General features: G+C 44.9%; 1 protein-coding gene across 2 annotated transcripts in view; it reads right to left on the reverse strand.

Moving 5' to 3' along the window:
- Positions 1-25,512, reverse strand: part of OLA1 (Obg like ATPase 1) — a 659,689-nt gene that overhangs the window by 609,564 nt on the left and 24,613 nt on the right. For both annotated transcript variants that reach the window (XM_069225367.1, XM_069225368.1), the window contains exon 3: positions 14,501-14,644. In XM_069225367.1, coding sequence (XP_069081468.1) covers positions 14,501-14,644 — 144 coding nt within the window. The remainder of the gene's footprint in view (positions 1-14,500; positions 14,645-25,512) is intronic.

Genomic DNA, 25,512 nt, shown 5'->3' on the forward strand with positions numbered 1-25,512 from the left:
CCTTATGGCGGTTGAGTGAGACGCTATGTGAGATCCGGCGAAAGTACGATTGCAAGAAGTCAAAGAGGACCATTTGGCCCTAGTGTGGAGCACCTCCACGGCCTAGACTACAACGCTTACACAGAGTGCTACAATGAGGAAGGAGACAGGGTAGGTCTCTTAATGGCTTAGCTCATTGAACCTGCTCTTCAGCGTACTCCCATACTCACTGTCTGAGACACAGCAATACAACATTCTATCATCACTACAAAACATTATATTCCGATGGCAACACAGGAGATGAGTCAGAATAGAAGCCTATTGGACAAACCCTACACTTCTCTGGTGTTCCTAGAGAGCCTCTTATGGACCAAGAGTTCAGAGAGGTGATTCGTCTCCTCCCAAGGGGCAAGACTCCCAGGTCGAACTGACTTCCTGTCGAGTTCTACACGGCCTTTGAGGCACAATTGATTCCAAAATTGCAGGATATTTAAATGCAGCTAAAGAGCTGGGAAACCTCCCAAATATGAGTGATTATGCTGTGGTGACCTCCATTAAAAACAGGATGCCCCCTGAAAAAGCTTTGTTCCTATGACACCATTTCTACCCTTAACACCAATTACAAGATACTTAGCAAGGTCCCGGACAATTGACTCCTTCTGATAAATGCCACGCTGGTCCAGAATGGTTATATTCTATGGTGGAATATGTTCCTCAACCTTCTAAGGCTTTTGAAAAGGACCCATCAAAGTGGCCCAGCTTGGCATGCTTTTCCTTGGACCTCCGGGAATTAAGTACTCTACGGTACTCTACGGTGGGCTTAGCTTTTTAAAGCCTTTAGTAAATTTGGTCTAATCCCACCTCTACTCGGTTGGATCCAACTCCTTTACTAAGCCCCAACGGCTAGGGTGATGATGGAGACATATCTATGCTTCCTATGCAGTGTGTTGAGGCATGCAATGGTTGTACCATTTCCCCTTTGTTATTCGCCTAGCCATCGAACATTTGGCAATGAAATTAAGGGTAATTGGCCACTCTTGGCCAGAAAAGTACATGCAGTATCCCTAAATGGGAATGACATGCTGCTCTACATGCAGGATGTCAGCAGATCCTACTCCAATCTCCTGTACATAAAATGCTTTTGGTGGATGTCAGGCCTACTGGTCAACCATAGCAAGTCCCATGTATTCCCCTGTCACACGGTGTACCCCAAAGATTAGTCCATTTGGAAATGCGACACATACACTGGACCCCATCACCTTTCAGTACCTGGAGAATAACGTATACCATACACCCACAGACATGTTACAGGGCAATCTAGGGAGAGCTGTGAAATCCTTGAGCTCCCAGGTGGCCTTCTGCACCTCATTGCCCCAGTCAATCCCAGGCCGTACAGCCATTTCTAAGAGGAAATGTTACCCATGCCTTCTTTAGTAGGTGAGGCCCTTGATGTGGAGACGCTTTTTATTTTCTGCCATTCTTTTTATTATCTGTACCTTTTTTGGGGAGGATTTTTACTGTGCTTTAGGGGTTGGGGAGGATGAGGGAAGAGTCTGTTAGAGCTCTCTGATGTTGAATTGGCAGACTGCCATTTTTGTTGTGCCACCACGCCGCTTTCACGTTGCAGGGTAGTGTTCCAACTCGGACTCTTGGACTCTCCTGCTTTAACCCAAGATATTTAAACGTACCAGTTTTGGCTCAGAATGTAAGCGTATCAGCTACCAAAGGCATGTTATGTTAGAAATAAAGTGTAAGTTGGGCTGCGTGGGAGGGTTGGGGGTGGTCTGATTGTACATGCTGAGGATTTGGAAGGGTGCCAGTGTGAGATATGTAATTAGACCCGTGAGAGTGGGCATGGGTCAGTAGGGGGGGGAGATATTGGCTCCGCCAGCCCTGGTTCTATCAGGGCTAGCAACATGGGAATTGTTAGGGGAGAACAAGATCTCAGATGTGCCTTGCTTAATGCACGCTCCGTGATTAAACAGTTTGGAGATTTTTGAGGTCACTGGAACTGCCCAACTTGACTGCCTTTCTGTGACTGAAACCTGGGCCAAAGATGATGGCCTGGATTTTGCAATTGTTACCCCTACATGTTTTGGGGTAATGAGATTAGATAGGTAGGGTGGAGGGGCGGTCTTGCTATCTTTTTTTTTTTTTTTACAGAACATCTGAGATGTCTGTTTGAATCTATCAATAAAAAAAGGTTGCTGGTTGTAAGATAGGACATTTTACCATCCACCAGAGAAATATAAAGAGGCTTGAGGGTTTGTTAATCTATCTCCCACGCCCACCTCCGCCACCGGTCATAGAAAGAATTTTCTTGATCATTGGTGGCAAGTGTTGGAGCCTCTCATTGTACGCAAAAATCTGGTCATTTAGGGGGGCTTCTACTTTTATTTAGAACAGGCACAAGATCCAGAGCCGGCAACTTTGGTAGATCTTATGTGCAATTTTGGACTGACAACGGATCAAGCATCCAACCCATGTAGCAGGACACACCCTTGACGGGATTCTTACTTCCATGGAAATATTAAAGATTAGTGACTGCTTGCAGTTAGATTGGTCCGACCATCATCTCATTTCATTCCATGTTCCTGGGGGCCAGGGAAGGAGGGAGGTGTGCTATAAAGAATACTAGGGATTGGGTTCAAACTAATGAGGGAGTTTTGCAAAGTATTGGAGGCGGATAAGGAGAAAGTTCTCGTCAAACATGGTTTCCCAGCTGAAAAGTTTCATAGTGGGTCCATGAGGCAGTAGAAGAAGTTGCCCCTTTGGGGAAGTCTGACCCAAGGAGCAGGTCGACACCCTATGCACAATGGTTTTCTGAGGAGCTCAAAGATCTCCAAAGGCAACGTAGAAGGCAGAAACGTAGGTGGCGACTGGACCCCAGTCAGGAGGAAACAGTTAAATTGAAAGAGATCACACTTATTTATATAAGGGCCATGAGAACAGCTAAATCTGTTTTGTTCAAAAGATTGAGTCTGCCATAAATGCCCTTAGAGAATTATTTCACACTGTTCGCATTCTGAGAGTAACGCCTTCGCAAGGAATTGAGAATTATCAACCATTCTGTGAGGCAGTGGCTGAGTTTTTTTAAGGATAAGATTCTGAAGATCTTTGTGGAGTTTGAGTCTCCCTGTAAAACGATAGAGGCAGGTGCTAGGGCAGGTGAACTGACACTGCTAGCAAGAGAGGATGTTAGTTCCAGCTGGTAGCAAATGTTTGGATAGATTTTCACCACCACTGACTGCGACGATTAAGTCCCTGTTAACCGGCTGTACAGCTGGCTCACCTGACGACCTACGTACCTGAGAATCCTGCAGTTAGTGCCAGATTTGATAGCAGAGGTGCTTGAAAGGATCTTTCAGGAGATCCTGGATACTGGAGAATATCCTGTGAACTGTGAAAATGGCTGTGGGTATTCCTTTAAAGAAGAAGCCAGATTCTAGTCAGAGCCAGCTGAAGAACTTGCACCCTATTTCCCTGCTGCCCCTCCTAGATTATACAAATGCTCTGGATCCGTCACAATATTGGTTCCAGAAACATCACAGAACGGAATCTGCTCTCATTTCTATGATAAATTTGATCCAGAGACAAATCCATCAGGGGGAGTCAACTATGCTGGTCCTGTTGGACTTAGCAGCTTTTGGTACCATTTCACTTGTGCTGATGGGGCACGGGCTGCAGCAGAACGGTTTGAAGGGCAGGGGCCTGAAGTTACTGGAGATTTTTCTTCTGGATAGAACCATCACTGTTAGCTGTGGGGATTTTAGAGCTCCCCCATACCAGCTTCCCTGTAAGGTGCCACAGGGGTCCTCACTTAGCCCCACTTTATTTAATATCTGTTTCCCCTCTGGCAATACGGATTCAATCTTATGGTTTCCAGGTTTCGTCATATGCTGACGATACCCAGATCATAGTGTACATCTCTTATGATTAGGGAGAGGTGGCTGACCGGTTTAGGATGTGTATGGTGGAGATCAGTGGCTGGATGAGAAAGAACTGGCTAAAAATGAATGGTGAGAAAACAGAGATCATGCTGTTCGGTATGGACACTGAACGTTGGTGGCCAGTAAACTGTGGTATTCTGTGAAAGTAGCCAAAAACGTGGGAGTTCTGTTTGACGGCCAGGTCAACAGGACTGTGAGCTCCTGTTTTTGGTTAGTGAGCATGTTGAAGAAAGCTTTGGTCTTTCCTCCTAGAGACTGGAGAGCAGAAGTGACCATTGCTGTAATTACTTCTTGCTTGGATTTCTGTAATGCTCTTTTTCTCAATGCAAACCAATTTTCCATCAAAAAGCTTCAAATCATTCAGAACATGACTGGCCATCTGGTATTGGGTCTTGGCAGACACTGTTCGGTGAAGGAGGGGCTATGATCTCTGCATTGGCTCCCAGTGAGGAAGATGGTGCTCTTTTAAGTCCTTGAGCTTTACCCATAAAGCTGTGTATGGGCTAAGTTCACATTATCACAGGTCGACGCTGAATTGGTATGTGCCAAGGAGGGTGCTGAGATACTCTTGAATGTGCCGCAATGCAAGAAAGGTAGATGGGGCGCTCGGTCTTTTACAGTTGCAGCTGCCAGGCTTTGGAATTCTCTCCCTATCTATATTAGATGTCTAAGTGCCCATCTGCCATTTCTCAAACAGGTGAAAACATGGCTTTTTTCATTTGAGTAGTTTGGCAGATTATGTTCTCTCCCGCTTCACGGCTGTCTGCTGTTGGTCGTGTTTCTTCTCTTCCTCCTTTCAGTCTCCCTCTTGGGTACTCCTATTTCAGTGCTTGGAATCCTTTTTGGTTTAATGCGCTATATAAATCACAGTCACAAATACACATTTTGCAACCCTACCCCTGCTTATACCCAAGAGCTACTTCAGACAGTTAGATATGTTATTATGCCTGACGGAGGAGCATAGAGGGCCCCTGATTCTTATTCTTATTATTATTATCTAGCTGCCCAGCTTCAATGGTTAGTCCACTGGCTGGTGGATAGGATGAAAAAGGCCTCCTTAGATGCTGAACATGAGCATAAGGCACAGACTTAAAACTGCCTCCTTTTCTGTGCCCCCATTAAGTGGGGTGTTGGAGAGAAAGGTTGGTTAGGGAATGTTTTGATTTGTTTGGTGCGGTGATACTTGGAAAACTGTTGCCAACTCTGGAGATCTATTGACATTAACATTAGTAATTATATGTTTACAACGATCAAATAAATTATATTTGTTGGTTACTACCCTATTATTGCTAATCCTTGCCTGTCAGTGACGGCAAACTTCTACAACACCAATACATTTTTTTTTTTTTTTTTTTTAAATCAGAACTGTTTGAAAAGTACACTGGTACCTCCTCCATTTTTTTCTTAACGTTTATAAATCAACATAGATGATCCTGGTAATTTCTCAATTTTCCACAGGAACCTCTTTTGAAATGATGTTTTCTTTATCTGCTGAGGTTCAGTAGCTCTACTCCATACATTTAGAACTTACTTTCACACAAGTGATTCCACTCTCAAATTCACCGGTCCTGTTCATATATAGGGGTCTGTTTTCTGGACATTGTGACCAACAGCAAAAACTGAAAACTGTAATTAGTTCTATACACGAATGAAACTCATAAGAACAGTTTGCCACACAATTATAGCACACCTTTGGGGTCTCTAGAAAATAGCCTTTCGGTTGCAGCACAATTATGCTTTCTTCTCCTATTATGACAAATATGCCCCAATATTTCATGACGAACAATCTAATCTACTAATTAGCTGAAGAAAATTATTTGACATTCCAGTGAGGGAGTCAAATAATATGACTGTAAAACTCTACTTTCCTACAGACTGAAGGACCCCAGGACTTCGCAATCAGTATTCCTGTCCACTTTCAATCCAGCTACTGATGCTACTCTGAATCTTATTAGACATATTTGGCATGTCTTTAAACCGACTAAACATCTCTAAAATCTTCAAAAAGAGCATACAATTTGAACTACATTTCACCAGGCATGCATCTGTGCATGAACTGAATTAGCGATATGCATGAAAGCTAAACCTCTAGCCCCAATTGTCGATTAGATTGTGCCTAGTTTTTAGAGTGATAACCTAGACCCAAATCCAACTTGAGTAAATACCAGTGGACGTTAACTGCTGAGCTTTGTATTCAACTGAATGGAGCACTTTAATTTGTGAGTAAAAGTGTGTTTCTTTGCCTGAATTATAAAGATGTTCTCAAAAGGTGTCTTTCATATCGGCATACGTAGTCTACTAAGGATGGTGCTTTCATAATTAATTTACTGATACTCTCAAGGTTTTAATTAGCAGAGGGTATGAAAAAAGTTAAAAGTTTCGAAGACTTTTTCTTTAATATGTAAACCTTGATTTATAAATATATTTTGTTCGTTCATGTGAAATGTGCATCCAGCTCCTGAGCTGATGATGTATAACATTTGCCATTTAATTACTTGGTAGCTCATTGAGACCAGGAAATTCTTAAATTGTTTTCTTGTCCAAACAATAAACTTCATTGCTCCGACAAAATAAACACACATTATATACATGTTCCAACTGGCCTGCAAATCCTCCCCCAACCGCCCACAATCAGCTTGCAAGTTCAGTGCTCAGTGCTGAAAGTGAGTCTCCCTTCTCACACACTCATGTCAACTTATGTCCACCACTTGCACCACGTTTTCTTGTACGTTTGAGGGCATGCCCTAGCAATTTATACAGTTTCCTCCATCTTAGCGCACCAGTTTATGACTCCTCTCCTCGGCATGAGGGGCGAGGCTGAAGGAGAATTCCAGTGTTTGGCTATGACCCTTTTGGATAGGAGTGTGCCAAGGCCCACTAAGGTTCTGCCCCCCACCCCTAGATCAGCCGGGACGCCCAGCAACACAAGTCTGGAGTCCATCTCAATGTGCGTGCCTGCTTCATTCATAAGGGTGGTAACCTGACAGGATCATATGATATGAAATACATTGTTGTGAGGATCCTGGCATCTAGCTCGACCTGGGAATGCATAGACCCGGGCCTTCCACAGGCTGCCGGGCGTAAAATATGCATGGTGTAAGTATTTGCATTGCATAAGTTGGAGGCTCGCCAAAATGGCCAATGTCCTCGGTGCCAAGCATGCCTCCCACCAATCAACCTCATCTAATTTTCCCACCCATTCTTCCCGTTTCGTTTTCAGAGGGTCCAGTGAGTGTACTATTAAGGTCTTATAAATTTGTTAAATCCCATATGTACAGGATGCTCATTATGTCACAAAATACAATGAGGGTCAGTTCTCCTTGATACGTCGGTTCTTCCCACCCCCTCCATGCATCCAGTCATTGATGATCAGTAGCTGCGCTGCCTAATAGCAGAGGCACATGTCGGCCACCCCCAGCACTCCATCGTATACCATACATACACATTGCATAGGGCGACCTGTGGGGTTTTGCACACCCATATAAACTATCTCCCCATTGTTGCCAATGATGTGAACTAGGTTTGTGGAATTTGAAGTGGGTAATTCTGCAAGACATATAAGAAGTGGGGTAGGTGGGAAAGGAAGCCTCCACGGTACTGGGACACTCTACAGATTTGAATGTCAGGGTGGCAATACTGGACCTTCTGGAGGAGCTGGGGGAGGGGGTGGGGGGGCAGCAGGGGGGTCCGGGCAGAGTGAACTTTCATTGGGCTGCCAGGCCTAGTGCCCAAACAAGACATTGCACAACAATGGGAAAATCCTGCGACTCAGTCTGTCCCGAAATGGCAAGCAGGGATGGACTGGTGTTCTCTAGTGTAGAAGCCGATCTACAAGGCGAGGGGCTGTCCCTGGAAACATGAGGCAATCTGAGGGAAGTGGAGGGCACATCGTGGACTAATCTACTAAACAATGTATTTGCCCAGAGCAGGTCTGGTGGGTATTTGGCTCCCAACCCCACAATATGTATGTACCCACCTATTGTACTTGTGTTCTACTGTACGCACTGCACTGTACTGTTGTTGTCTTTTGTTCTTCAATGTAAAAGGAACAATTAAAAAGAAATTAAATTGGATTTAAAAAAAAAAGACTTGAGGGAGCACCATCATTTTGAAGAGGGCAATTCGAACCAGGAGGTCTAGAGGTGACCTAGCGGGCCATATTCGCTTTGGCCCTCTGCATCAGAGTGCACAAATGAGGCTCCATGCTAGGAACGGTTCCCAGGAGATGTGAACCCCAATATAAGAAACTAAGGCGACGTATCAGGGATCACAGGATGCCACGCCTCATCCCAATGGCCTCCCCGGATGGGGACCAGGAGAGACTTACTCCAGTTGATCATCAGGCCAAGTGCCCCCAAAAGTCTATAGAATGTGAAGCAGACGGAGAGCTATTTTAGCTGGGTGAACAAGGAATTGCAGAACATTACCCACATATAGCTCTATCCAGTCCTCCATCGCTAAGCCCCAGTCAAAGCCCCTTATTTGGGCATCGCAGCAGACCCAGACTGCTAGCAATTCAATGGCAAGGGCGAATTGGAGGGGCGACAGTGGGCACCCCACCCTAGTAGGGAGCTTGTGAGATAGAACCCTATTTATGTGTATTTGGGCTTGTGGGAAGGCATAAAGTACCTGCATATAGGCATGGAATTTGTCTCCAGACCCCATTCTGGAGACGGTCTCATCAAGGAAAACCCAGTGTATGAAGTCAAAAGCTTCTTCAAAGTCAAACAACAACACGGCCACAGAACCCCTGAGAGACTTAATTCCAGACAGTGCCAGGTGTACCCAGATAATACAGGGTTGTGTGCTACGACAGGGGATAACCCCAGATTGGTCCGGATGGACCAGCTGGGGTATCACCCACAGTAAGTGGTTGGCAAGCAGTTTCGCAAAGAGTTTTACCTCAGTGTTGATGAGGGAGACAGGCCTGTATGAGGCACACCGGAGCAGAGGTCGCCCTACCTTAACAACCAGGACCGCCAAATCTATAGCCTGTGGAAAGTGGCCCTTTTTAATTACCTCTGCGAAAAGGTCAAGTATGGGGATTCAAATCTGTAGTCAGAATCACCAGTACTATTCCACTGGGAATTCACCTGGAACCAGCATCCTCCTGGAGTTGAGGTCTCAGAGGGCTTCCCCAACTTCTTCTAGGGTGGCCATATGTTTCAGTGCCGCACTATCTGCCCCATTCCACTGAGGAAGTGGCAGCTCCCAGAGCATTGGCAAGGTGGCCTCACAGCTCGGCCGTGCCAGCTCCATGTAAAGCTTTTTGTAGTAGTGGGTGAAGGCAAAAACAATCCCCTTGAAGTCTTCCACTACCCTACCATCTTCATTGCATATGCAAGGGATCATCCTCAATTCGATTTTCTGGTGACCATCCAGTTTATGAGTTTGCTGCACTTGTCCCCCCATTCATACACTCTGCGCCGAGGCAATCCAACATTTAGGGGCTTCCTCTAGGCATAATTGTTGAAGGGATGACCGATCCACCTGCAGTTGGCGGTGTAGTACGTTTGTGCAATGTCTCTGCTCCTCTCATTCACATCCCAGAATGGAGGTTTCTAGTTAAGTTATTTGAGCCACCCGCTGGCGTTCCTTACCCCTAGCTTGGGAACGAGTGACCCCCCCTCATCGTATCTTTGCACGCCCCCAACATCGTCCGAGGTGAATCCATGAAGCCCTTATTAAACTCCAGGAACATTCTCAGTTCCTTGTCCAGATGATTAGTAAATTGATCATCCATAAGAAGCCAAGATTTAAGTTGCCACATCATGAGATCTCCCGCTACTGGGGCCCCAAACTGAAGTGTCACTGGGGCATGGTCTGAGACTCCCCAGGGGAGCATCCCTGCTCCCATTGTGTGTAGGAGATCGACTACTGGGAGGGAGAGGTAGTCTTTCCGGGATAGAGAGTCCTGTGCCGCCAAGGTGTACGTGTATTCTTTCTGGTCAGGATTCCAGATGTGTCAGGCATCACTAACCCCCAACATCGTCACCCAGTCAGCAAGTCCCCACCCTCTGTCTCGGTGGGCCACCGGATGGTCTGTACCAGTCCTGTTTATCCACGGTATCATTGAAATCGCCCCCCACCACAGTCACTCCCAAAGGAAGGGCAGTGAGTAAGTCCCCAAGGGTCTGAGGCGTGGATTGTTGCATGGCTGGGGGGGGTGGAGGAAAGATGCACACAAAGCTGTAACAGGTTCCCTCTATGGACTCTTCCAGAATTATGTTGTCTGTGGTAGCCATAGTTACCAGCAGTGGAAGCGCCCTGCATAACAAAATGGTCATCCCCCCACCCTCCATGAGCCTCTGGTGTACCCTGCATAGAATATCCTGTCATACCCATTGCAGGCCAGAAACTGACAGTTCTGAGTCTGCAGCTGTGTTTCTTGAAGTGTCAGGACAGAGGGGCCATGTCTTTGAGCGAACTCAAGCATGGCCCTTCTCTTAATCCGGTGAAGGAGCCAATTCACTTTCCATGCCATAATCGATAGGGGCACCATAAGTGTAGGAATGAAAAGATGAACTGCTGTCTCTGACATGGAGGCCCCTCCATCGGGGTGTGGAGGTGGTGTCAACAATGGGAGGGGAACAGTAAAACAAAGGCAAAACGAAGAAACTGATCCTCGCAATCCAACTTCCCCCTCCCTACGCTTCCCAAAGAAGAATCTGTCCCCCAAGTCCAATTTAAACATCAAAGTAACTTTGGAATAATAGGTCCAGACAATCCAGGATTGCTCCCTCTGCCCCCAGGGGCCAGTTCACACAATCATTGAACAAGGATACATCAGTGCTGGAAAGGCCCAAAAAAGGAAAGACATCTGGTCCCAGATCTGTATCCCCCCACAGTCATTCTTTTTCTTACTCAGAGGACAGTCTTTGGTCCCCCTCGGACCTGGCCCTGAAGCCCTCACCACCTGCAGGTTTCATCAATCGTCCTTCAGGACCCCCGGCTCACCATTGGATTCTGTGGAAGCTTCTGCATCATGCCAGCTTCCTTGCTGGCGAAGTGACCACTTCCTTAACCCCCAGCCTTTAGCTCTAGAGGGTAGGGGGTGAGTGCCAGTAGGGGGCTCAGTCAGAGGTCGCTGCTCGGTCAGACAGGTCCAAGCCTCTTCGGGGGAGTCAAAGGACACTTTTTTTAATCATGTATGATACACAACCGGGCTAGGTAGAGGAGCATGTACTGTAAGTTCATGGTGCGTAGCTTTTGTTTCACCTTCTGCTAGGAATTACATTGCGTCTGGACCATCTGAGAACAGTCAGGGGAAATCAGTACTCACCAGGATTGAATCATTAATTGACTCTTTGCTCTGGCACCTCACAGAACAGCGTCCTGGGGTTGAAAGTTCAAGAAACGGGCATTCAACGGACGAGGTGGGGCTCCTGGTGGAGGCTTTTGAGCAAAGAACCGATGTCAGGATAAAACAAGGGGAGAGATATTCTGTTTCCATCCATGACCGCAGCCACTGCTCTAGGAATACCTCCTGGGCCGAGCCCTCTACCCTTTCTGAAAATCGGAAAAAATTGAGGTTATTACAATGGACCCCGTTTTCCGCACCCTCTGATTGTTCCTGCAGTGTTTTGGTGGTTCAGGAGAGCCAAAAAAACACCAAAGAGAGGTCACGCACAGTATCCTCTTGTTTGGAAATTCTTCCTTCTGTTACAGTTACTTGGTCCAGCTCCTGGAGGAGGTCCTGGCGCAGGACGGCCACTTACACTCCCATATTTTGGTCTTTGGGTCACTTTGGAATGGCCTGAAATGACTGTGGTGTTGTCTCTAGCAGGCTGGGTGGCGGCTTCTTGCTCGCCCCCCCATGAGCACCCCTCGTCCACCTGGCTGGTGCCGTGTATTTGTATACTTGGGTTTGGGCCCGTGGGCCCTGGTCACAACCCATATTGCTGTCACGTGCACTCTGCTCAGATCTGTGGACCGCAAGAGAACTGACATTCAAAGGCGTTCCTCCGGACAGTCCACCCACGTGGATTGTCGCCAGCCTCAAGCCACAAGAAAAGCAAGATTGGGTGCCCTCATACTGGCTTACTTCAGGAGGTCCACCTGGGCAGCACGAGCAGTCGGATTCCAGCACTCGACGGGCGGCGGCGTCTCAGCTGGTCTCTGTGCATCACTCTTGGACCTTGTGCACTGGCCCCATCAGTATCTCAGTCCCCCAGCACTCCGCTCCTCCTGGTGCCAAGATATTTGATTGTCTGGAAAGTAGGGCAGGCAGCCCCAGCCAGGCCAGGCAGTCAGCTTCTCGACCGCTTCCCCAGTCTCCAAGACCTCACTTCTGCCTCCGCATGTCGCACGTGGTCACCTCCATGGTTGGCCAGCAAACTCGATTAGCACCGTCCTCTCTTAGAGGTCGACACTCCACCCCAATGACTGCTTGTGCACTGTCGTTCCACAGTGCTAGGCCGTAGCCCGGAAGTCAGTTCCTTGGTTCACCACTGCGGGTGCACCCGCCGAAGTACCCAGTCTGGACACTGCCCACTCAGCAGTCAGCAACAACAAGGCATTCAGGGCTCCCCATCATTGCCTGCTCTGGTTCTCGACCAGGACTCACCTTCACCCCAGGCTGCTGTTCGGGCCCCAGGGGCTGCTGTCCAGGGCTTGCATCTGTTGGACCCTCTGTAGCGAGGTCGGTGAGGCTGCCAACCTGTGGGCTGGACAGGGTGGGAGGGAAGAAACGCACTGTCACTGGTCGTCGGGCAGCTGCTGGGGTGCGTGCGGGTTTTGACAGCTTGGTAAGCTCGACCCGCCATTTTGAATTTTCTCCTTGCCTGCGCCTCCCCTTCGGTCCGTGGGGGTTGGCCCGTCTCTGGTGTGTGGCCTTGACTAGGCTAGCCCCCGAGGTCAGAGAGTCCCGGGGACTTGCATGAGCTCTACTGGGCGTGCTAGCACCCAGTAGAATCAGTCCACAGCAGTCCCCAACAGGAGCTCACCAATACGCGCCGGCCATCATGCCCACCTTCACTCTTTTATAACAAAAAAATCTTCTTTTATTTCCTTAGTAGGACTGTATTTTATACTTGCCAAATTAGTTTTTAGCTAGCATTTAGGTTGGGCACCTGACCTTATTTATGCAATTACTGAAGGTTCCTGTTCTGTGTTCCTTAATAGGTTTAATTTTGAGAACATCAGATGGCTCACTGACCTTTTAATTCACTACAGAAAAATACTGCAAAAGTCACAGAAGTCCTGGTTTGTTCACCGTTTCAAAATTCAAAGACAGCCACCAAGTGACTGGAGTCCCATGAGTTCTCCATCATATTTATTTTTTCAATCTGGGAACTCTTTTAAACATAAGTCCTATGTCTTGGCTGAGTGTCTATATACATTTTGCACAAGCTACTTTATTTAATATTTAAGATGCGTTCTGAAAGAATTGCTGGATTCGAAAAACAAGAAAAAAAGCATAGTGTATATATACATTGATGCATGTTTTAGCGGCCTGCATCGCACATTTCTTCATAAAGTGAATAGTGAAGGAGTCACTTCTATTCTAAAGAGGTTGCCGTAAGGGGTAGTCTTCCCTCACGTGCAGTGTAATATATTAAGATCTTTTACAATCGCTGTCTACCAGATAAAATGGCAATGATTTCCCAGTAATTTGATCATTCTTAGCCCTTTTTCAAGGCTAAACTCATACATGCACTTCTGAAGGCCTGATTAACCCAGTGATTTAGCACCTAAAGGAATAATTGTTTCTGCACTGTTAAATACCCCTGAAAAGGGAAGGGGAAGTTGGTGATCCAACCCTCCTGTTTAATTGTTACCCTGGTAAATAAGGAAGTTTGTTTTATAACCTGAAGTGGTGTGAATGGGCAGTGGGAGTGAATATGGTCATCCTCGTATCATCCAGATCCTATTGCCTTTGACTGGAATGCAATTCCATTTTCAGTTCTCCACTCTTCCTGTGCAACCGCTGCTCTGAAGGCAGAATAGTTTGAAAAGGGGACTCCATGTTGTTTTGGCCCCTCTCTACAAACGTTTGTGTCTCAAATACAAGTTCCCAAAACTGAAGTTTTGTTTTCTGCCAGGGAAAACCGTGCAGTACCCTGCCTTTAAATGTGGAGGGATCCATGAGTTTGGAGGGGTCAGGAAACCACCAATATACAGCTGTTCATCCGTTTTTGCAAAGTGCTAAAAGAACCTCATTTTCTGCAACCGTTGACAAATATCAGAGGGTAAACACTGCCCATTTCCTTGCTCTTGGCGTATTAGGCAATTAAGTGTAATGCTAAAATCTTTACTTCTGCGAAATATTTGAATCTAGTGTTGCATCAGATGCTAAACTGTTTATACTGTTACTTGAGATTATTAGAGCAGAAATGGGTCAGTTTTCCCAAATTGATAATACGAAGCATCAGAACTCAAGCAGAAACCTGTTCTTGCCCACTTGGCTATCTGCAAATACTGCTGTTATTTCTCAAACAACTGAGCAAAGAATACATGCTTACTCTGTAACAGAGTCAATTAATAGCACCAAGAAGCTTTGCAGCAAAGTTTCAAAGTATTCAATAGCAATTAAAGATGTAGCAACAAATTGATGTTGACAGAAAGTTTACCTTGGAGGTTTATGGTACTGGTACAGATATTCAAATCTCTCATCTGGCACAGGAACTCTGCTTTCATTTGGATCAATAGTGCAGAAAGGGAAGTTTTCGGCAGATGCCTGGCTTTTTGTTAGCACATTAAAGAAAGTTGATTTCCTATAGCACAAAGAAAAGAGAAATATAGTTATGGTTTATCAAAACAAAATACTAAATTAGTTCGAAAACTTCAGGGCACTCTCTCATGGTCAGAAATTATTCAGGTGATTGATACGTCTTCCTTTTGCAGTGCCCGTATCTGGAAGATTTTGGGAATCTAATTTTTCCTAGCTTTCATGAAGGAAAATTTGCACCTTATTGTGCCCCCTTTTTTTCGTGCGACAACAGCAAAATCTAAATTTCCAGCTTAAACCTGTCTGGTAGTCCATTCCCTGCAAATAAGGGGTGAACCTTTAGTTAATATATCTTTCCAGGTAAGTTTTCAGTTTACTTACTGCATAATGAATCAACATATTATCAATTTACAAAGTGTCATATCATAACTTAATGATACTTACCAGCAGCAAAGGTGTCTTTTAATTTGTTATCATTTCTAAACTTCACTCATTACAGCTTTCGTTCCTCCAAAGGGTGGATATCTGATTATACTGAATCAGCAGGAGGGATAACCCTCACCTCATTACTACAATTTGCACTTTTCTTCACAACAGCTAGGAAATGTTATACACTGTGTCAATAACAGGAAGGAATTACATTGGTTCAAAGCTTACCATTCACTTACTTGGCCATATCCACCACAGGTTTGAAGTAAAACCTCCTAAAGGTGAAGTACAATAACCAATCAGCTGCATTCCGTTTATTTTCTATTTGGCCTCCCAAGGGAAAGCTTCAGATAACATCATCCTTCTAGCTGAGTGTGCACAGAAGTTTTAAATAATATTTCCAACTTCTAGCATTATCCAAGTGGACCCATCTAGCACAGGTGGGAAATAGACTGCATTATGTGGTTTGTGAAATGAGATTAGCAATTGTCACTCGTCGGGGGGAGAAAATCCTCTGTCATACTCTTGTATGCTTTAACACATTTTATCACACATAAATGCGGGGTACCTGTGAGAAAAGTAGATTACTTGGGGTGGCTGTGTAACCTCACCAAGCAATAATGTCACTAATCCATATCAGGTCCAGTTAGTTTTCTTTAAATCAAAGCTTAGCTCAGCCCTGGGTGGCTGTGGCACACAGCAGAACTCAAAGAAAAACAAGTGTAAAGCACTTATCAGTGCCAAAACAGTCTATAAATAAGAAACACAACACAATAAAATCCCACTCAAATTTATAAAAATAGAATACATTATCTTTAATCAGACACCAAAAAGACAAAAAAAATGTCAAGAAAACTGGAATTATATTTTAATCACTCCAAAAAGTTTGAAACGGTTGAAAAAACTTGGTAAATCACTCTCAGCAGTTTTCTCTGAGCTTCTAACAGAAGGGTCGAGGTCAAAGTCAAATTTTCGGGTGACTACATGATTGAAGTCTGGGTCGGAGGTGGGTACCAGAAGGGTACTGCTCAAGACTTTACCTTCGGACTTTGAAACTTTTTAGGTTCTTTTACTTGTCACCGGGGTAGTCTGCAGCTAGACTTCAGCCTTGCGTCTTCAGTGTTGGCCAAGTTCAGGGGTTATGTGAAAGTCTTGGTTCTCAGCGATGTCTGAAGCTACTCACAAACTGGCAAGTAGCAGTAGTCTATGTTCCTCAAACTCTCTTTAAAAAAAAAAGATTATCTTTGGCTCGCAAGTTGCAGTCCTGTAGCAAGAAAGAGTTTACTCTAGCATTAGCCAAGAGGCTGTCCCCCGAGAGGGTCTTCTTGGGGGCTAGGACTCAATCCCTTGGCTATAACGGCAAAGTCCAAGCAAGTCCAGGGCAAACAAGTCAGGTGAGCACTTTGCAGGTGCAGCAATTCTTTAGTTTTTCTGTCCCTGAAGTTCAACAGGAGGCTAGCCAATTATCCCTTGAAGTCCACTCACTGGTCTTTGGCATAGGTGGGAGCAGGTCCTGCCCTGGGTGCTCTCTCTTCAAGGGTTCAACAGCAGGTGCACCTTTTCTTTTTTGTGAAATCCTGTCTTGGTCACAGAGGTGCAATCTTCCATGGTCCAGCTTTTCTTTCTGGGGTCCACAGGCTCAGCATCAAGGTCAATGTCTTGATCATGTTTTCTTTTCACCTTCACGTTGGCCGGTATACCGCCAGAAGGCCCCTGAAGTTGAGGGAACTGACAGGGTCTTGCTGGTTTTCTTTCCCCAGGAGTGGTTCTGGGCAACTGCGAGGCAGTTGCAACATTTTATTCTCGAGGGGAACTATGTAACTGTCACCGTATTGTGAATGGAGGCGTCACTAGGACAAAGGTAAACATGCTATACCATACTTTTTAGATTCTAATATTCTGGGTGGAACCAATAATCTACTGACTAGAGTCTGTATTCAAAACCCTAGAAAAAACAACAAGAGCTGAAAGTTTTTGGGGATAGGTAAAAACTCAGAACTAAAACCGTACAATGAAAGTTTCCATATAAGCCCATGTTAAATTTGAAAATATTAGGATAAGCATTATAAAAATGTTTAGGGTCCAATCTCACCCCTGGAATACTCTAACATTTTCTGGTTTGTTTTGTTGTTTTTGTCACTGTAACTGTCCTGAATTATGTGCCTTTAACTAAAGAAATTCTCATTTCAAAGATACAGACCGGAAACTGAGTATATAATCTGCGATTACTGTATCATGTGTTCAATATCCAAGCTGGATAACTACTATTGTCGTGTGACTCTCATCAAAATAACGAAACTGCTGAGTTTTGGGCAGCAGCACCACCAAGTATGGGGTATTGAGTCTGATCCCAAACCGTGTGGAAGCTGTCGGCCTAACCTTTTCGGCTAGCTAGCAGCACTTCACACATACCATAGGTAAAAGTGATTTGTGGCAGCCCAATGCAAGACCCTCAGACTCCTCAGGGAAATCGTGGTAGAAACAGACCACATCCCATTCTCTCAGGTTAGATAAGTCTCACACATGTAATGACAGGCAAAAAGCATATCTTGGTTCAATAGCAGTAACTGAAGCAAATGCATTCTATGTAAAATGGCAAGCGATGTGATTATAAGGAGGATGAATCCAGGCACTATTACAGCGGTGACCAAGAAAGTGAAACACAAACAGTCCCACCATATTTGTCACAATAGTATCACCAATATTCCTACACACACTACTAAGATTACTACATGACAGCAGGTAGCAGTGATAGCCCTAATCCGCCCATCTAGTTCCCGGAATGAAACGAACCCCATACCTGTGTTGTAGGTAAAGGAGAAGTTGGTTAGTCTGCATCATCCTCTACAACAGAAGAGGAAGCGCCAAGTTTCTGCTGTAACTGCAAAAGCGACAGACAGCATAAGATGGCGATTTGACTGGAATGTCCCCTCTAAAGATGCTAAGGTAGACTGATGTTTTAGAATAAACATCATGTTATTCTAGGAACTGCCCTAACGTGACAACACATCCCTTTCTCTGTAACGAGACACTCCTCTCAGAGCTGGAAATACCCAGGAACCTATTATATGTAGCCCTAATGCGAGCACAGAATAAAATGTCGTGCAAAGCAATGAATAACAAAGTCCTGAAGAGAAGGACAATAGATAAGAATAAAACATCACCACTAAAATGATGCCTCACTAAAATAGTAAAAGGAGTAAAATGCCAAGTGACTTGGTGAAGTGTCACAATTATCATGATCCTGTATAAAATTCCCAATGTCTTCAAATAGAAATGGATTCAGAGAGGACTTCACTGCGACAGGCGATAGGTTAGACAGTTCGGTTAGAAAGAAGGTGAGGGAGAACACATGTTCTGGTGCTTCAGCCAGTGCTCTGGCCAAAGCGCAGCATCCCGTGAAATGCCAGGTGTAATAGCAACTTGAACCATGTGATCCACAAATGGCAGCTCAAAGGAAGCCTCTCGAAGCAATCGCAATCCCAATGTGCATGTCTGAAGATGAGCCCTCATTAGAACAACAGCAAATCTGTGTCCAAAGAAGGTACGTGCTGCATAGCATGACACTTCAGGGCATTTTCGAATTGGCACCATTGGCAATGAAAGACGGGCTGCACACAGTTCAAAACCGGTCTGAAGGGCAAAGACCAGTCGGACTCCAGTTCCTCCAGGAGTGGTGCTCCAAAATACTGCATCATACGTTCACGACACAGTTGGGCTGATTGAAGCGCCTCCTTGTTGTGGTGGGGCAGCCATTGCGAAGAAGAAAGATAGCAACAGCAATATACCACCAATCAAAGACAAAGTCACAGGGAATTCGCCCCAAAACACTCGAAAATAGGGAATGTATGGCTGAAGGTATAATGCCAAATACAGTTTGGAAGGTGCTGACAAACCCAGAACCGACAGCCTTAAAGAAGGGTACAATCCCTGCAACATTCGAAGTATTAACTATTCGACCAATCAATTCACAAAAATGTTTAGGAAAATTTGTATTTAATTGGACTGTATCTCTGCAGATGACCTTACCACTTAAAAAGCATGGATCATGCGGGCGCAAGTCAGCGCCACCTGTTTTTAGAATAGAAGAGCTTTCGGTCTGCTCAGCTTATCAAAATATACACTTGAAGTCGCAATATGAGGTACCATTTCTGCACCTTTTATCTCTTGGTGGGGGAAAAGCACATTACCGCAACAAGTCATAATTTGGGAGACCAAAAACGACATGAGTAATTCCGGCTCACATTCCACAACACTTGTCCCTATTTAGGAGGACGTAGCAGGAAAATCAAAGGGACAAGAACCCCCTTCAGATAACATGCTAAGTTTGCACCCGAAGCACTGCATGCTCCGTGCAAAGAGAGCCGTTTACAAATCATCGCATGGCTTGCAGAAGTCTTGCATTCGCTGCCACTAAAAAAGACCTCATTAATTCCATTGAAACATTTGTACCTGAAGGGCAGCTCCCCCACACCTCATGGATGTAACTGTCAACTAATTTCTCAAATCAGTCTAAGGGAATGTGCTTTAAACACAAGTTGAATTGTAGTGTTGAAATTGATAACCCCATGTATTAAAACCACAGATGGTATTTCTGCCACAGTAAAAGGCAACATTTTTAACTTCGATGCTTAACATAACATAAGTAGCCTTTTTATTAACCATCATTTGCTGTTGCTCTGTTAAACTAAATGCTGCAAACATGTAACGTGGCCACCTTTCAGAACCTGTAACGTCCAACCAAGCTGCATAATGGACTTAACTTTACTCTGTCCATGTTGTAAAAAAGACATATCAGTTTGCAAGATCTCTACCGTAGAAGAAGCTATGTAATTTTACTTGTAATTGCGGTTGGACAAAGTGTTAGTTTTGAACTATTTTATTTTTTTGAAGAATAGACATGCAATGCATTCGTAATGATGCTGTAAAAGGCAGGTACTGAATATAACAATGTATAGGGAGATGTACATACATGTTGCTATATGGGGACAGGAGTTTCTGGTTCTAACCTTTAACTTACAAACAGGTTTTAACATATGCAAAACAAACAAACGGGAAGATTCATAGCTATGAGTGATATCAGTGTTATAAACAGGCATATTACATTGCGTAAGAGGGATGGAGCGGAGAGTCCCACAGAGATCTGTCTATTACTAGAGTGGTATGGTACTGTAGTTGCACCTTCATGGTGTCTTCAGGGCACTAGTTCGCTACATTTGTAGTCCATAATAGTGGGACTACTTTTGTATTCAGGTCCCATCTTGGGGGTGGAAGGGGCGGCATGCAGGGTGGGGTGTTCTAGGAAACAGGGAGTCATTATCTTTACCAATGGGGGCTCATTTCTCCTTCTCTCTATCATGAAGGTATCTCCCCTAAGGCACAAGTCGTTTGCAGTATTCTTGCCGCTCCTGCACATACATACCCCAGCCACTTGCTATTGGGACCCTGCGTAATCCTATGGACTCTTGCCGTCTAAATGTAGTTTCTTCTGCTTTACTCTATTTGATCAGAGCAGCTCCCCAGTGGAAAAGTGTCAGAAGCGTGGGTGATTTCCAACCCATGGCAATAGCTCTCCTGCCTATAATGAGGGTCAGGTCGATGAAGCGATTTGTTACAGCTGCTCGCTTGGAGCGATGAAAGAGGCCCAACAGGATGCCTTCTGCTTTGTATAGGTCCGAACATTGGGTTAGCTCTGTGATGACCCCCAGTATTTGTTGCCAGAAGCGGGCCAATTCCAGACAAGACCAAAACATGTGGAGCATATTGGCACCTGGATCATGGCACTGAGGGCATTCTGACGAGGTCCCAAAAATACTACTTAGCGCTGCCGATGTTAGATAATCCCTATGTAATATATTGTACTGTATGTATGGAAATTTTGCGTTTCTGGAAACTTTCTTGTGTGCTATCCCATTCTTTATCTTGGAGCACTCTTCCTATATCCTGTTCCCATCTCCTGCGCAGCAGCTGCAGAAGGTCTGTGGTCGTGTTCGCTAAAGCCCGGTTGAGCCAAGGGATTAGGTGTTTCCCACCACCCACGACGTGAGTAGCATGTACCAACGGGTGAGGGCCTGGTTCCAGGTCAAGTATGCACCATTGTTTAGTCAGTAGGACAGTTAATCTAGCGTGTGCTATGAAATGTCCCTGCGGTATTCCCTCTTCGCTACGCAGGTGATCAAAGGGCTTAAGTACTTTATCCTGAAATAATGCTCCCACTGTATCCACTCCTGCCGCCTCTCACCCCTGCATGCCCGTCAGGCCTATCATTGACCAGAAGAGCCTGGAAGCTGCAAGTTTAATTTCTGGAGAATACGTCTGTAATGCAGGCATTATTTTAATGCTTCGTTTATAACTTCTATATGCAACTGATAATAAAGCGCCATGATGTGAAGGCAGTGCAGCAGATGGAAGGCGCTGTGCATCTTCACTAGTACGCTGCCCTAGTTCGGCCAGTAGTCTCGCTGCCAACCAATATGCTGGCCACTGCAGCTGAGATGCTAGATAATAATGTTCAAAATGAAGGGCTCCCAGCCCCCCTTTCTCGACGGCGAGTTGCAACTTAAGAAGCGCCATTCGGCGTCTGCCTCAGATCCAGAGAAAGGCCACCAGTACAGCATGTAGTATGCAGAAGACCTTCCTGGGTATCTCTATAGGGAGATTGTGAAAAAAAATACAACAGGCACAGTAGTACAACCATTTTAGATAGCACGATTCTGCCATGAACTGTGAGCAGCAGAGTTTTCCAGAAGGAGATCTGTGAGCGTATGGCTGTAATAGCAAGAGTAAGGTTTTCATCCCACAGACCCTGCGTGGCAGAGGTTTATGTCTAGATAGCGAACGGTGGTAGCATCCCAGCATATTTCTTGAGTTTCCGCCCAGAGATGCTGTATTGGGCAGCATGAACGTAAGGGGAAGAGAAAAGACTTGGACCAGTTGACTCCTAGGCCCGACACTGCCCTAAAGTCAGTTAAAATCTTGGTTATAGCAGTTACACCTTGTCGTATATCCTGAATGTAGATTAGTATGTCATCCACATACAAGGAAACCACATGCATGGTTCCGCACAGTGGAATCCCCCATTCGGCGCCCTGCTGTCGCAGCCTCCGAGCTAGAGGCTCCATGCCAGGGCGAATAGCAGTGGAGACAGGGGGCATGACTGGCGCGTCCCCCTCGTCACTGGGACAGGGGGGAGACAAACTGCCCTCTTTTACATGGGCCATAGGGTGCACATATAAAAGTTGTATAAGGTCATACAGATGGACAGTTATGCCAAAGGCCGTAATGGTGGAGAACAGGTAGTTCCAGTCCAGTGTGTCGAATATTTTTGCCAGGTCCAGCACCAGACAAGCGTTTCAGGGCCTGTTCCATGATTCAAGGACAAAGTGTTCATACAATTATCTGCAACGGGTAGAGCTTTTTGGATAGTTTCCTGGTCTACTTGCCATAACCAGGCTGCAGCTTCCATTTGTGATGATTTTCAAATTTCATTATAAATTGCATACAGGACGTGTTTTGTGCACCATTTATGTGATCCTAACAAATAATCTTGTAAATCGGTATTTTCAGTTAGGAGACTAAGGTGTTCTTTGACAACTGCTAGCACAAATGTTATCAACCATTGTTGAAATAATTTCCCCACGCTGTAAGTGGTAGCAATACAGGAGTGTTTGTGAGACATGTAATAAGGGTCAGGTCTACTCGTTCTAAAACCCCCTGTGGAATTAACAAAACGTAAGTGACACCCATCTGTGTCCACTGGTCACAAGAACCACTGGTTTGGACCTGAAAGTGTCGAGATAAATGCTCCATTCTGGACCTACTCATTGAGTTGTTCTTCAGTGGCATCTAAAACCTTTTGCCATTTATCACATTTTGCTGGGGACGGGAGGCTGAGCACATTCATTTCCTTTTGCTAAGCCTAAACAGTTTGTTTAGTGCACTGTTTCATTTAAAAATATAATTTGTAATGGAATAAAGCATGCTCTAAACAAAGCTTTCTACCCCTGTATTTGCCAATTTCTACTTCCCCACACACTCTATCTAAGTCTATTGACTTCAACCAATGTTTGTAGCCTACAACAGTCAACTGGGAACAAATGAATCTGAATAAATCAATTTGGGGTCAGTTAACATGATACTCTAACTTCGTATGAGGCAGCTTTTTTAATATCATGGGCAGTAAAATATGCAAACTTTTCCAAATAAGTCTTAGAGCTCCTCATCTGTGGAGTTGGACAGTGTTCCCGTTGGGTATAATTAAAAACAGTTCTTGGGGCACTAGTTCCATGTATAAAGTGATGTCCGTAATGATGGTAACAGAATGTTTCACCATAGTTGGCAGTTGTTTGGTAAACATCTTTACTTTCAAATAGAGTATAATATTCAAGCTCAGAAAGCACAGAATCAACTGCTTTCACATCCCATCATCAGAAACAACCCCTGGTGTTATTACACCATTCATTGAGATTTTAATCACATATGGAATTTGAATTACATCTGTGGGCTGTATACATTAAAAGGTAATTTATCCCAAACAATCCCATCAGGAATCAGGATAGCTGAAATGCTCCCTAGGGACAAGTCTGAGAAGACAGGTAAGGTTTCAATACCTCCTCCACCAGGTCGACAGCAGAACGTTCAGGAAGATAGTGTCCATGTAGCAGTAAAAAGAAACCAATCACAAAACCAATCCAGAGAAGGAAAGTAAGCAAAGTATACTTCCATGGACAAATCAAATAGTTATTTTTAAGTCAACTGACTAGCTTACAAGATCTTAATACAGGTGTAGAAGATGCTGAAGAGCTTGAAAATGAATCATTGAGGAAGTTTGTGCAAATACTGGAGCCGGTGCTGGTGAAGGAGAGATCTCTTTGTGCTTCATAGCAAACAATTCCATCTGTTTGTGTGGAATTGAAGAAAAATGACTCAGAACTCTGGACATTTCTTGTTGATGGTGTTAAGACAGGTAATAAGGAGCACCCTCTCCAGGATCGGAGAAGTCTCATCAATATTGCTTAAATCTTAGAGAGGCACATCCTGACTGGCAGTGAGAGGTGTCTAGGAACTGCTCAGGATTCCTTATTGTCTACTGGCATGAGGACTGGCCACATGATGTAACCTGTAACTTGACATTGTCAATGGATACAAAGCGGTTTTCTCTGTAACCAGACAATGGTGGTAGTATGACAGTTCAGGTACCATGTATTCCCAGGACTGGAACCTGTGCTTTATATGATGGGCCAAATTCTTTCTTTATAGCAGTATTTTTGCGCACTAGACCCCCAACCTTTGGAATCAAGCCTACTGCTGTTTTTGGTGTGTCCCTCTTTCCCAAAGCGGTAGTACATGCAGATGAATTTTCATCACTGAACTGTTGTAATTCCTGCAGGACAGTGACAAGTTTATTTCAGTCAAAAGGTGTTCGTTGCCACAGCATCAGGACCATCAAGATCTGGGACATACATAGCTATCCCAAAAAAAGAGCTTATATGGGGTAAGCCCTCCCAGGGACCTTCTGGGCAGATTATTAAGTGCTCTCTGTACTCCATACACGTGGTAAAGCCAACTACGACTCATACCTAATACTCTTGCTGTTAAGGACTGCTTTAAGTCACAGTTTTTCCACACCACTACCAAATTTTCCTTTGGATGTTAGGGTGATGGGAAATGGAGTTGGACCCCCATCGTAGCCATGATGTCCCAGAATGCACTTGAGGCAAAGGCAGGGCCCTGGTCAGAATGGAACACTGCAACTGTATATGTATGAAGACTTGCAAGTCTTTAATAACAGTTCGAGAGTCAGCTGATCGTTGTGGCCATACCCATAGGAATTTCGCGCAAGAATCAATAGTGACTAAAATATATTTGCATGCACCATCAGGTGTTAGGGGACCACAACGGTCCAGGTACACGCACTGTAAAGGTTTGTTGGAAATTAGGAGAGGTGCCTGCAGTAAGCGTTTTGCGGTGGATCCCCTTATTTATTGGCAGATGTCACAGGACATATTACCTAGTCTGTTTGTATAGACCCAGCCACCAATAGCGTTTTTACAATAGTGAAATGGCAGTCACCACACCTGCATGGGTAGATGCAACCCCCTCATACGCTGCTTTAATTAATTCTTGTCTTTGAACTTGGTTAAGGATCACACGATCACTCATCCCTGGTATGCGGACAAACGCAATATTTTAGGCACTTACATGGCAGAACTATTTAGCAGAATAGGCCTTTGGTAAGAGCTTCCTGTCAATGAAAGCTTTCAAAGCAACCAGAGTTTCATCATCCATTCTCGTCTTAGAAGGAGTAACCACTGCAACGAAAGCCATAGCAACTGCCCACTTTGCTGCTTAATAAGCCAAAGTATTTCCAACAACGTGTATTCCTACATGCTTGTGGCCCACGCTGTGTACAAAATGGTTATTTGGTAGCGTCTCTTTTAGATCTGCTATTTTCCCCCACAGCATACCATGTTGAATGGTGTTCAC

The sequence above is a fragment of the Pleurodeles waltl genome, chromosome 3_1, assembly GCF_031143425.1.
Source record: "Pleurodeles waltl isolate 20211129_DDA chromosome 3_1, aPleWal1.hap1.20221129, whole genome shotgun sequence".
In the NCBI taxonomy this organism is placed as follows: domain Eukaryota; kingdom Metazoa; phylum Chordata; class Amphibia; order Caudata; family Salamandridae; genus Pleurodeles; species Pleurodeles waltl.